General features: G+C 42.1%; 1 protein-coding gene across 5 annotated transcripts; it reads left to right on the plus strand.

Annotated features, from left to right (window-relative positions):
- Nucleotides 1-858: 858 nt before the first annotated feature.
- On the plus strand, nt 859-11,842 carry mbd1b (methyl-CpG binding domain protein 1b). Of its 5 annotated transcripts, none has more exons than XM_076752297.1 (17): nt 859-946; nt 2,658-3,237; nt 3,589-3,729; nt 3,945-4,086; nt 4,174-4,463; nt 4,555-4,637; nt 4,774-4,817; nt 5,081-5,221; nt 5,317-5,397; nt 5,541-5,561; nt 5,661-5,753; nt 6,379-6,540; nt 6,639-6,818; nt 6,976-7,056; nt 7,143-7,226; nt 9,283-9,378; nt 9,475-11,842. In XM_076752297.1, exons 2-17 carry the CDS (start codon nt 2,852-2,854, stop codon nt 9,946-9,948), a joined length of 2,499 nt encoding a protein of 832 aa, XP_076608412.1. In that variant the 5' UTR covers nt 859-946; nt 2,658-2,851; the 3' UTR covers nt 9,949-11,842. The 5 variants fall into 5 exon arrangements, with proteins under 5 accessions (XP_076608412.1, XP_076608428.1, XP_076608447.1 ...); XM_076752313.1 differs by having other exon boundaries at nt 6,660-6,818; XM_076752322.1 differs by lacking the exon at nt 859-946 and adding an exon at nt 1,880-1,980 and having other exon boundaries at nt 6,660-6,818.
- The last annotated feature ends 504 nt before the right edge of the window (nt 11,843-12,346 follow it).

Genomic DNA, 12,346 nt, shown 5'->3' on the forward strand with positions numbered 1-12,346 from the left:
GCATATAATAAAGAAGCACCATATATACAGTATGTACACACTCATATGGTGGTGTTTAACACAGCAAATCTTGCATGTTGAAGGAAACTCTTTTTATGTGCACCTGGTTACGAGTGTGCTCATAATAGACTACATTACATTTGTCATCACTGACTAATCAGACTAATCTGATTATCTCTCATTAACAGTAAATCTCCAACATTTTTTAAATCAGCTTCTTTAAAGTTCGTCTTAGTTTTCAACTTCAAAAATGCTTTGCTAAGTTGTCCTTTGAATCTGCTCCCACAAGTTAAGTGACGCAGCAGCAGAGAAACAGCACAAAAGAAAAGGACAGACACAAAAAGAAGACTCCTTTTTGGTTTTGGTTAGACGTTTATTTATTTCAACATGGAAACAGGAAGACACACACTTGTTTTCACTTGCTGAACTGAATTGAATATTTGAGCACCTGGTAAACTACTAACCTAAATGGTTAAGTCAGTCATTACTTTAACGTTCATATGCCAATGTGACACACATGTTGTTGCTCAATTAAGGCATATGGCCTTACGCATGGTTGCTGGTCACTCACTTTTATTCATTGATGGCACACGTACGTGAATCCCTAGTGACGCCCAGTGGTAGGACTGCTAACACTACAGTAATACAGTTATTGTTATTTCCAATATTGAAATTGAATAGGATAAAGGTGCATCGTCATGACAAAGTTAACTGCAGACACTCAGCGTGAGCCACAGTTTAGCCTAATATTTTGGTTTGTGTGCTCCAGGCACTCTTCGGCTTGAAACCGCAATACGCATTTCTTAACACCCCTATTAGACAAAAATGGAACAACCCGCTGGCTCTGACAGGTTATTTACATTTTAAGACGCCTAAATGTGACGTGTCTCTCTGTGTTATCACGCATTTTAATATCTTCTCAACACGAAATCCGTCAGACATTAAGGTGCGTTGAATTTTCTTTCTCATAACCAGTGAAGGCAGCACAGTGAAATGACAAAGATGACGCGTAGCATCAAAGAGGATGACTTTGGGATGAGAGAAGTATTCCCCTGCAGTCTGCAGGCCATACTTCTCCATACCCACGATCTGTTGATTAGAAAAGTGTCAGTTTTCCTGTGCAATCCGCTACTTCTTGTTTGACTTTTTTTTTTCTCCCGGAAGAATATTAGCATGAACTGAGAAATGTGTGAACAACTGGTTTATACATCCTTCTGTCCAATGCTAGAACCTGAGAGTCGAACAACTTCTTTGCGTTTCCAACCCTCTCAAAGTATTGACCATTCAATCCATCCTTCGTCAGGATGCGATCTCTTACGGCGAGGAACCTCAAGCCTGAAGTGAAAAGAGATGTGAAACAGACGCGTTACACACGTGTACCTTAGTTCCTGGTACTTTAACCTCCTCGTTTTATATATTCTGTCATAGAGATACCACACACATATACAATTTTAATATTAGTCATATGTATTGTATATGGGAATACTATACTGGCAGCTGAAACACCAAAAATATAGCTAAAAAGGCCTGGCTACTGCTAACGGTGACGTGTGGTAATTATTTATAGCAGAAGTAAATAAAAATGTGACAAAGTGCATCTCAGAGTTATTACTGGAATTAGGAATACTCGTTTCCACTGTGGGTCACATCGAAACACATTATGGCGCCTCACGGTCGCATTATAATTCTAAAAGTCACTTAGATTGAAAAAAAACAACAACACATTTTACTTGTTAATGGAGAGTATGAGTTATTTGATAAAACTTACTGCGTGTTGTTGACAGTTCTCTAGGTGGGGTCAGAACTTCCATCCACGGACTAGACGGATTTTAATCTTTGGTGTCCAGCCTTCCTTTGTCCCACCGCTGTTTCCGCTGGTGCTAGATGCATGGTGGCTAGCAACGTTAGCTCTGCCTCGAAAAGTCAAGTGCTGTCCATTGTAGTCAGAGTGCCAAGCATCTGGGAAATATTACCCTGAAGGTGTGTGTGTGTTTTGTTGGCCCATCTAAAGGCAAACATCTGTAAACTGGTCTCGACACACAGCTCTCAACACAGAGGAATAATCAGTATATTGGCATAGGAACCATGGAGGGACGCTAACGTTCTAGCTAATGATAACGGTGGCTAATGTTACTCCCGTTTTCAGTTTCAGTATTTATACTCCATCCAATCTGACGTAAGTGGCATTGACATCGCACTGCTGGCATTTGTGTCGCTGAACAAACGTTGCGTATTAAGGAATAATTGACACCAATATCAGAATCAGAGCTTTCAGCAGTAACAATACTTTCACCAGTTGAGGTTAGCTTGTGTCGCTAACGCTGTTTGCCGGCTGACAGTCGCTGCATCTCGGTGCTAGCTAATTAACCATGGGGAATGGAGGATATTAGCTATCTATTTCTGGAAGTTGCACAACCAGTGTTGACTAAATTGGGACATACGTGCAGTCTCATCAGTGAGGGTGAGTTGTAAATGCTTTGCAATGTTGTGCTAACGTCAGTCGTGAATGCCTCGTTAAGTCATTGCCATGCAGCATAAAACATGTTTTAGCAGCTAGTTGTTGCTAGCTGTAAGCTAACATTGCAGTATCATAACCTACAACACTGGACATAAGCTGTGGTGAATCTCTGTCTCTAAACAAGAGCCTCTTTTTCCAGGGTATGTCATGAAAGACTGAGTGGCTGCTAACCATCTACCTGCCCAAACCTGAGAGGCCAAGGTGAAGAGACCACATCCACGGACAATGTGAAAATACACCACTTTAAATGGGATGTAACATCGACTGTAGAGGATATCTTATTTGTCTCCAGCAAAACACTTTGGACCATTTGTGGCCTAAACTGGTGCATCAATGAATGAAGAACCTCTTGAGAGCCCTGTCCCTGGCAGAAAGCCTGTGGAAGATGATGAGGGACAAGGCACAGACAGGAAGAGCAGCGAGTCAGAAAGCACCTCTGAGGCAGCACCAGCTCTGGAGCCCCTGGCATCCTCAGACATACTCCATACAGCAGAAATCCCCAGCTCAGATCCAACGCAGGAAACCCTAAGAGACATAAAGGAGGAGGCTCAGACCATTTGTGGTGAGCCTCCTGTTGACTGGTTTGAGCCGCTTGAGGACGATGATGATGAGGCCAATAGTGGTTGTAGAAATGATCCAGACGAAGAAAGCCTGGCAGGAGAAAGTGAAAGGAGTGAGAGTGTGGTGGGCAGCGAGAAGACCTTCTCAAAGATTTATCAGTAGGTTGAATAATGTTGTTTTACCCCCGTCTGTGGTCATGGAATAAGATGTTCTCTCACACTTGCTTGTCTGCAGTGCCTGCATATCTAGTACTGTAGACTGTTAATAAGCAGCACTGTCTGATTCACAAGAGCTGCAAAATAATCTTTCATCATCATGGAGATAACAGTGGTGATTCATATGTGCTGCTGGGCTGCTTTCCTGGCTGAATCCCGCAGCAAGTGTATTTAAGTAAAGGGAAAGGTGATAAGATGATGTACACGAACGAGGAGGTTAAAGTTTATAGCTGCTTGGCAGGAACTAAGGTACACATGTGTAATGTGTCTGTTTCCCATCTCTTTTCACTTCAGGCTTCAGGTTCCTCGCCGTAAGCGATCGCATCCTGACGAAGGATGGATTGACTGGTCAATACTTGGAGAGGGCTGGAAACGCAAAGAAGTTGTTCGACGCTCAGGTTCTAGCATTGGACAGAAAGATGTATATTACATGAGGTAAATACTGTTTACTAGAAATGTAAAAAAAAATCCTAATTCACAGTTGTTTTCAATTCACCATCGTTTTATAGACTAAACAACTCTTTATAGGAAAAATTCGATTTGCAGAAAAGCTGCAGCCCTAATTAATTGACTGAAAAGTTAAAATAAATAGGGCTATTTTTTGCAGTTGTAATTGTTTTTGTTTTGTTTTGTTTTTTTTCTTTTTGTAGTCCGCGGGGTGATCGAGTGAGAAGCCGAGTAGAACTGGTTTCAGTGTTGGAGGGATGTCTTGACTTGTCAACTTTTGATTACAAGACAGGAAAGTTCTTTGACGGTGAAGCAGCACCCATAAGGGTTCGAAGCAGACCGAAGGTACTGGCCTCTGTAAGCACTTCCCACTTCAAACATGTGACATGTGCATGTCTTACAGTTAGTTTTCTTCACTTTCTAATCCATTAGAGAAAGATCCGGGAGCGTTCTTCTTCTGAGTCCAGCTGGATGGACAGGGGAGAGGGGGCTGACACTCCAGACTCCCACCACAGGCTCACCCCCGTTCAGGGACCCAAAACCCTCCACTCCAACCAGACAGGTTTCTCCTCACATGGTACAATAGGAACTCCAAACCAAGGCTCTCACAATGACGACCAGCTAGTGGAAGATAAAATTAAACTTCCTCTTCCTTCATCATCATCCAGACCACTCCCGCTCCCCTCCATAAATGGAGAAATTGGGTCAGAGGACAGCACTCTGTAAGTCCATCATCGACCTTTAAGCATTTATTAAAACTGCTGATGTAAGTAACACGACACGTGGACTGAGCATTATTATGTTTCTTTGCAGGGTCTGTGCCAAATGTGGTATTTCCTTCACAGGCACATGGTATGACAAACAAAGGAAGAGGCCCTGTTGTCCCACCTGTTGGGGTATGTCAGTTTATTAGTGTCATAATTCTGAGGTAAACATTGGAATAGGTTAGACACTGGAAACAATCATGGAAGTAACTGTTGACCTTCTTCCAGTTTTTCTTATCCAAAGATCTTTATGTCTTTTGAATTCCAGCAGCGTCGAAGACGAAAGAGCATCCGATGATTCGTTTCCGAAAGGTAAAGCATTGTCCGACAACGAGCTGTGTGAATGAACAGCTGCATTTCAGCTGCTTTACCGAGACTCAACTGTAGCATTGAGAACTGATCGATGACAGTATTCCCACATTACGTGAATGTTTGGTTTATATGAAGAAGTTATGTTGTTGTGGAACATTATATCAGTTTTGGCAGTGTGAAAGTGTTTTTTTCAGATTCATCTTTTTCAAGAAGACGCATTTTCTGAACCCTGCTTTTCTCTTCTTGTCCATGTCACCTTGTAGTGGATCCCTTGTGGACAGTGTGTGGGTTGCCACAACACAGTGAATTGTGGGCAGTGTGCCAACTGCAAGCATGGACTGCAGAGCCCCGAGTCCCGCAAACGCATATGCCGGAAACGCAAATGTATATGTCCTATTCGCAAGGTAAGCTGACAGATGCACAGGAGGTTTTATTTATTTTGATGCTTGTTGTTACTCTTTGACTTATTTGTGCTGTGTTTCCCTGCATGTCCCATCAGGGCCCGGGAGGTGGAGGCTTCCTGCCGCAGAGGCCTTATAACGACATTCCTGAAACATTTGACGACAGCATGAGTTTTCAGGTAATAAAAGCTGGCATGATCCACCACTGTGTCCAAATTGCCTGTTATAATGTCATAATAGCCATTTTTTTCTGTGGCAAATTTGAAAGATTGTTTTACGGATTTCTTGTTCAAGTTCTAACAGCAGCAATTGTATTTTACAGAGCGAAGTTACAGACTCACAGGTAACTTCTGGAATACTACACCAGATTAAAATGTGTGTTTATAATTCTCAGTATCATTTCTGTCACCTTTTTCCCGCTGATGATGTTTTATTCACACAGCACCCGAGTCTCAAAAGCAGCGACACGGAGAACTTCTCAGTCAACGTGGACGTTGATGATGAGGATGACTTGTCCACTGACGATGATGATGATGTGAGTTTTTCTTAACCCACCGTCCTACAGACCGTAGAAAATAATCCAAATGAATGTGTTTTCAGAGAGTGGCTGTTTGCTTCGTTTCTTAATGTGAGGAAGGTTACACACTCCTCATTGCTCGGCTCAGATCTCGTTTTTGTCTGTTCAGTGAAGCAGACGCTTGAGTGGTGTTTAAATCACCTGCTCCATGTTTGTCGTGATTTATTCAGTAAGTCTGCTTCCGTTGCACTTAGTCGCAGTTTCTTTTCTGTTTATTATGCACAAATTGAAAATAGAGATAAAAACAGGTGGATGGAAATACACTTTCTGACACAGAAAAACAGTCGCACATTATGGTACTATTGCCATGTTGGTAACTCAGAGATGATTTCCTCACGGCTGTGTGGTTGCATAAATACTTTAAGGAAATGTCTCTTTCTTCTGTACTATATACTGGACTTAAAAGGCTTAAAAGATTTATTTTAGAAGGGTTTGAGTTTAATTAAGCAGGCAGCATTTGACTAAAATGCCCCATCCTCTTCCTGTATAGTTGACAGATCTACTTAATTGTTGCTCCTTTGTTGACTTGTGACATAATCTCTTTATATTTGTGCTAACTTCTCTTCATTATTCTTGATTTCAGTGGCATAAGAAGCGGAAGCGGCGGTCCTGTGGGGAATGTAAAGCCTGTCTCTGCAGGAAAGACTGCGGCACGTGTGATTTCTGTATAGACAAACCCAAATTTGGTGGCAGCAACAAGAAGAGGCAGAAGTGTCGACTACGCCAGTGTCAGAGACAAGCAATGGTAAGACCCTACCAACTTCAAATCATTTTTGGTGTCATGCAGTGTCGGTGTAATAGTGTTTTTTTCTTTTAAACTATGTCTCTACTTACATTTGGTAGAGACACTTGCTGCCTTTCCAGATGGGACAAGGTGACTACGGGCCAGATGGCACAATGCTGCCAGGGAGGCCGAGACCTCACTACACATACAGTCGAAAGTCAAATTTCAAGAGAAACAAGGGACCACAATCTGGCTTTGACTTCACCGACAATGAAGATGATGACTGTAACTTACAAGCAGTGAGTTTCCATTGCCTTTGGTGTTCAGTTATTCTTCCTTTGTGCTCAGCAGGCGTCAAGTTTAATTGTACTCACCTGCAGATAAAACCCAGTAACACGAGAAAGTCATGGAAAAATTAGAGGCTTCGTCTCACTTTAGTTATGTTTCACTGTTCAGATGAATTGGTGCGCTGAGCCTGCCAGTGGTAGCAAACACCCCTATGAACTGAATGTGAGAAACCACCAATCATCTATGCAGGTTAGGAAACAGATGATTGTCTCCTTGTTTCTGTCACCCTACGCTCAGCTCATCAAACAGAACGCCAACTTGAGTTTGTCTTACAGCAGCTGAACCATCTGGATTTCGGACAGCGGAACGGACTGCCCGACAGAGTCCCTTACATCAGCAACCACAACAGCTCTGAACTGGTAAGTTTATGTTCTTCCTTTGTTTTTGTTTTCGTGATAATGCCCTGTCATCAGGCCAAAAATGGGTTGAATGCAGGAGCCTTGAGATGTGTCCCACAGCTCTTCTGTAGAGATTTGCTGCCCTGTGCTTAATTGCACTAAACCTGACTCATCATGTGTATTCGTGGCCTCCAGTTGACACTTGTTCACAAATGCTTCCGGCGCCATGTCCATTTCCATATGTGTATCTGTTGTCATGCTGTTCTTTGGCCTGTGGCTCAGTGTGATGAATCCAGGCCTGGTTCCATCTCTGTTTGACTTTTTTTTTTTTTTGAAAAACAGTCCATGGTAATACAATCTGTCCACCTAAGTGTTCCTCTTGGGTCCATGAAACTTTTTTCATTGGGTGTGCTTGGGGACTGATTTCTGTCGTCTTGTCTCAAGTTGGAGTGGTCTCCCCTCCCTGTCCTCTGCTGTCTTGTGGGTATGTCCATCTGACAGTGTGTAAGTGAAGTGAGCCTTTCTGCATGGTCTGACAGAGTAGATGCAGACAGGAAGCATGAAGAGAGAAAGAGAGGGGCATGACACGCAGCAAAGGCAGAATTCAAGTAGGGTTGTTGCAATTATATGGTACACATCCTAACCACTTGGCACCAGGCCACCCCCAAAAGTTATTCTGATCTCCTCTTGAAGGATGCACATCACCGCCAAGCTGTTCGCGCTACGTCCCCGTCATGCCTCTCCTCTTGGCTGTCCGACATTTTGTTCTTGTGGTCACTTGTTTTGCCAGTCACTTGATTGGACCAAAATATGTGATAGTTTATGACCCATCATCAGCACTGCCGCTTTCAGTCCCTGTCTTTTTTAGCCTCGCCTATGCGAACTGAGAGTAGAAAAAAAATTGCAGATCTTCTTATTTGAGCCCTTTACAATCAGTTTTTCCTTTTACAATCCTGATTCCAGAAGAGTTGGAACACAATGTAAAACATAAATAAGACAGAATGTGATAATTTGCTGATCATTTTTGACATATACTCAATTGAAAACCACTCAAAGAGAAAGTATTTAATGTTTACCTCATCACTGATTTTTGTAAATATACGCTGATTTTGAATTTGATGCAGCAACATGTTTCAAACAAGTTGCATCAGGAGCGACTAAAGTCTGGGAAAGTTGTGGAATGCTCCAAAAACACTTGTTTGGATCATTCCACAGGTAAACAGGTTGATTGGTAACAGGTGATAGTGATGATTGGGTATGAAAGGGGCATCCTGGAAAGACTCAGTCGTTCACAAGTGAGGATGGAGCGAGGTTCACCACTTTGTGAACACATTTCTCTATTTTTTTGGAAGCTTTCCGGTGGAGTTCTACAGTTTGACTCTATGTCACTGGCGTGTCGGTGGGGCTTAACAGGTTCAGTGGTACATGCCACGTGCTGTAATGCTTCTCTCAAATTCAAAGCTAATAATGTCGTTTAGTATAGTGTGCAGGCAAAGGCCGTGAATTAAGCCTCATACTGATCCTGGTTCTGCTGCAAATACTTGTGTTGTGCAAATGATTGTTTCAGTATTTGTGAGATGTTGAATGCTGATGAAGCGGAAATAATAAAGACCGATTTTGGGTTTTAATGTGACATTAATGTGGTATTAACATAACACCTCCCCATAACAGTTTCTACAAAAACAGAGGATTATAACCTTCGTGAGAAGTATTAGACTGCATTAGCTTTAGCTCGGTGTATCTAATAAACTGGCAAATGGAGTGTAAGATTGCACTGCTAGCGCAAGAAAGGAGCCACCACCACATCAAATCCAGTTTATACTCAGTGGAGGTTTGGATACTTCCCACCATGAAATATAGTGACATGGAGTAGATATCAGGGGTGTGTATGCATCCCATGATGGTCTGTGATCTAATAACAACTGTGGATACATGTGTGCACTTTAAAGCTGATTTGAAGCAGCAGTTTCAGTTCAGCATTGGTTTTAAATCATTGGACTTGAATTACAGATCAAGCTTTCACTATCAGTAGTTGTAGTTAATAGTTGAGCTCATGAGTTCACCCCCGTCAATCCAGGACCAGCTAAACAGATGGGATGCGGAGAAGTCATACAGAGATGGTCAAAGGCACGTTGATGAAGATGGCAAAGAAGAGGAAGAGGAGCTGCCGATGGTAAGTGTCCTCCTGAGGCTTTTCATATTAGTCTGAACAGCCATGGATGATGCAAACGGCTGAGTGTCTTTGTTTTCACTGTGCTGCTGTCTGCAGATCACACAGATCTTCAGTTTGGCGGATAACTCAGTTGGGAGTGTTGCAGATGTTGAAAACCAACTAATGAAACTGCTGCACTCGTTGCGCTCCTCTGTACTGCCAATCCTCTGGTATGCCATAATGGTGGAGGGCCCGCAGCTGCAGCTCATCCAGTGTTCCAAACAGTCCAATATGACCGACACCACGGTGCTGATCGACCCAGGCTTCTGCTATCAGGTCACCGTCCAAAAGCAGCCGCTGCTTCCCACCCACCCGCTGTACGACAAGTACCCAGGACGCTTAACCTCGGTGAGTGAAGTGGTCACTCTGCTTTTGGGCCTGGAGAAGTACGTTGTGTGCCAGGGACTGCCCCCCAAAGAGCCATTTTCTAATAAACACCCACTCATACTGGAGCGGGCATCAACGTGTGATTTCTTGGTTAAGAGAAGAGTGAGCATCTGTAATAACTGCAGAGCGCTGCGAGGACTTTAACATCAACAGAGACCATCGTGTGTGACCACAGTGGAGAACAGCAGCAGCTCTTTGGTGCAGCTTTGTGCCATTTTTTTTTTTTTTTTTTTTCATTTGGTAACACAGAAGATGTTTTACAGACTTACCTCTGGACTGTACTAGTATGCTTTGATTATTTGAAGAATCACCAAAGGCGTTCCAGGAGCTGTGACATTGTAATCCAGGCGTGTTTGTTCTCAGATGTATTCTGTTATTTTGGTTTAGGACTTTTCTTCATGACTGTTATGTCAGACTTTGAGCAGTGTGATGGCGAGTGCTGAAATCCATTAGCCCTCTGGGTGATTATTGTGCTGCTGGTTGTTTGACACTTTTACTTGAGGAATCTATAACCCCCACATCTTGTCTCTCAGCCCAAAAATGAAATTATTAGCTCTTAATACTGACATTAAGTTAATGTTTAAACCTCTAAACTATTCTGTACACCAGTACGTGCATTTAAAAGAAATGTCCAAGACTCTGGTTTCATTAGACAACTCACAGTGTTTATAAAAAATGGATTCATCCCCTGTGGACTTTTTCAATTGAACCTCAGTGGATGATATAAAAAAAAAAAACAGAAAAGTGGAGAAAATAAATTTACAAAAATATAAACAAATGTGACAGTTGAGTGAGTGCCAAAGTATTGCCTTCCTTTATTATGACACACCTAAATCATGAGAGGGGAACACAGCTGGTTATCAAAGCCCCAAAGTATTGAATAGAGATCACTTGTGTTCTCAAAAAGTACCAATTGAGTACCATTGAGAACGATACTGGAACATCTTGAGGACACTGAATATCCCCCAGGTCAGATGTGACGACCCTCATGGCTCCATCACTGAGCTGAGAGACTGTTCAGACAACAACTGTTGTTTAACAGATGCAGCTTGTGGCTGCCAGATGACACATAGGAGACTGAAACAAAACGAATGAGGCTCCTGTGGTCAGTGCAGACATCATCATTTACTTCAAGAAGAAGAACCTCTTAGAAAAAAAGTACGTCTATTTAATATGAACTCAACAGGAGTTAATACTTAAGCAGTAACAAAGTTTGCGTTACATATTTGTTGTATTTTATTGATATCAGAGAGTCTGTGTTTCAGATTATGAAGACTAATTCCATCCCCTCTGACCCAGTGTTCAGTGAACGACATGTAAACAGGTGCAGCGCTTTTTAAAAACACTGGAACTGCGACGCAGTTGAACTCTTCTGTTAACAACTGACAAACATGTGAAACGACTCATTCCGTCTATCTTCACCACTGCTTAGCACATGCCCAGGAAAGCACAGGAATCCTCAGCATTTTTGGGCTGCAGCGGATGCTTTTGCACCAAAGAAGACACAACGCTGGTTTTGATTGGCAGTCAACACCTGACATATGCTGAAACACTTCCGTTAGTATGTCCTTGTAGAATGTATTTCCCAAAAGTCAGATGAAACTGGTCCTCTTCCAGATCATGAAACTGTATTTATTCAGTTGACAGAAAAGTGTTAAACCTCTCTAGACCACATCATGCCATCTATGCTCTTGACTAACATGAGCATTGGTATTTAATATTGTATTAAACCTTATTGATTTTTTTTTTAATTGTATAATTGCGTCTCTCTCCTGCTCTGCTCTCCATCGGGGTGTTGGAGCAAACGGTTGACTTAAACAATGTGAAAGCTAATGCGTTCTTAACACATATCAGAGTTATTTTGATTATTTTGGTTTCCTCAAGTAATTGTGCAGATTTTGAAATGTTTGGGATCAGTTGACTATTCTTTAACAGATATTGCTATTTAGTAAAGAATTGAGACATTTTCCATATTTCCTGTTTGTGTGTTTCTGAATGCAGTGTGCAAATAAACCTTTCTTGCTGACTTGTTTTTTTTTTTTTTTTTTTTTTTGTATAGAATATTTCTCAAATATTCCTGAAAGCTCGAGATTTTTAATTCATTGATGTCCATCCATACTCCCCAGTCCTTCATGTGTATGTGTAGCCGCCTCGTCCTTGTTTTGTTGCCTCTTTGACTTGATGGGACGACAGTAAACGGAGCCAGAAGCTGTTTCAGTGACTGTCAGCGGGCTGTGTTTGCTGGCTGAGTTATTGCTTTTATTATTAAGCATTGTTTCAGAGGGAACCACAGCTAATGCCTTTAAATTAAGCCGATCCTATATTTTATATTGCTTAAGAGGCTTCGATCTGCGGTCCAGCAGAGTGTTTGAAGAGACGCCCTCTGAACGCAGCAGCTTCTTACAGTGTGTAGACATAAACACGTTATGCGTCCGTGTTCCTCTCAGCAAAAGGAAAGATTTCAACCCGAAAGTGCCTTTTGTTACTGAATTAAAGTTCAACAGCTGTCGTGCTTTCTTTAATGATGTGATTTGAACCATTG

The sequence above is a fragment of the Chaetodon auriga genome, chromosome 2 (genome assembly GCF_051107435.1).
Source record: "Chaetodon auriga isolate fChaAug3 chromosome 2, fChaAug3.hap1, whole genome shotgun sequence".
Taxonomy (NCBI): domain Eukaryota; kingdom Metazoa; phylum Chordata; class Actinopteri; order Chaetodontiformes; family Chaetodontidae; genus Chaetodon; species Chaetodon auriga.

Excerpts from the sequence above, each read along its gene's own strand:
- mbd1b (XM_076752297.1), top strand. The coding sequence starts at position 2,852 with ATGAATGAAGAACCTCTTGAGAGCCCTGTCCCTGGCAGAAAGCCTGTG. Across the intron at positions 5,398-5,540 it reads ACGACAGCATGAGTTTTCAG|AGCGAAGTTACAGACTCACA; the intron begins GTAATAAAAGCT and ends TGTATTTTACAG. Across the intron at positions 5,754-6,378 it reads CCACTGACGATGATGATGAT|TGGCATAAGAAGCGGAAGCG; the intron begins GTGAGTTTTTCT and ends TCTTGATTTCAG.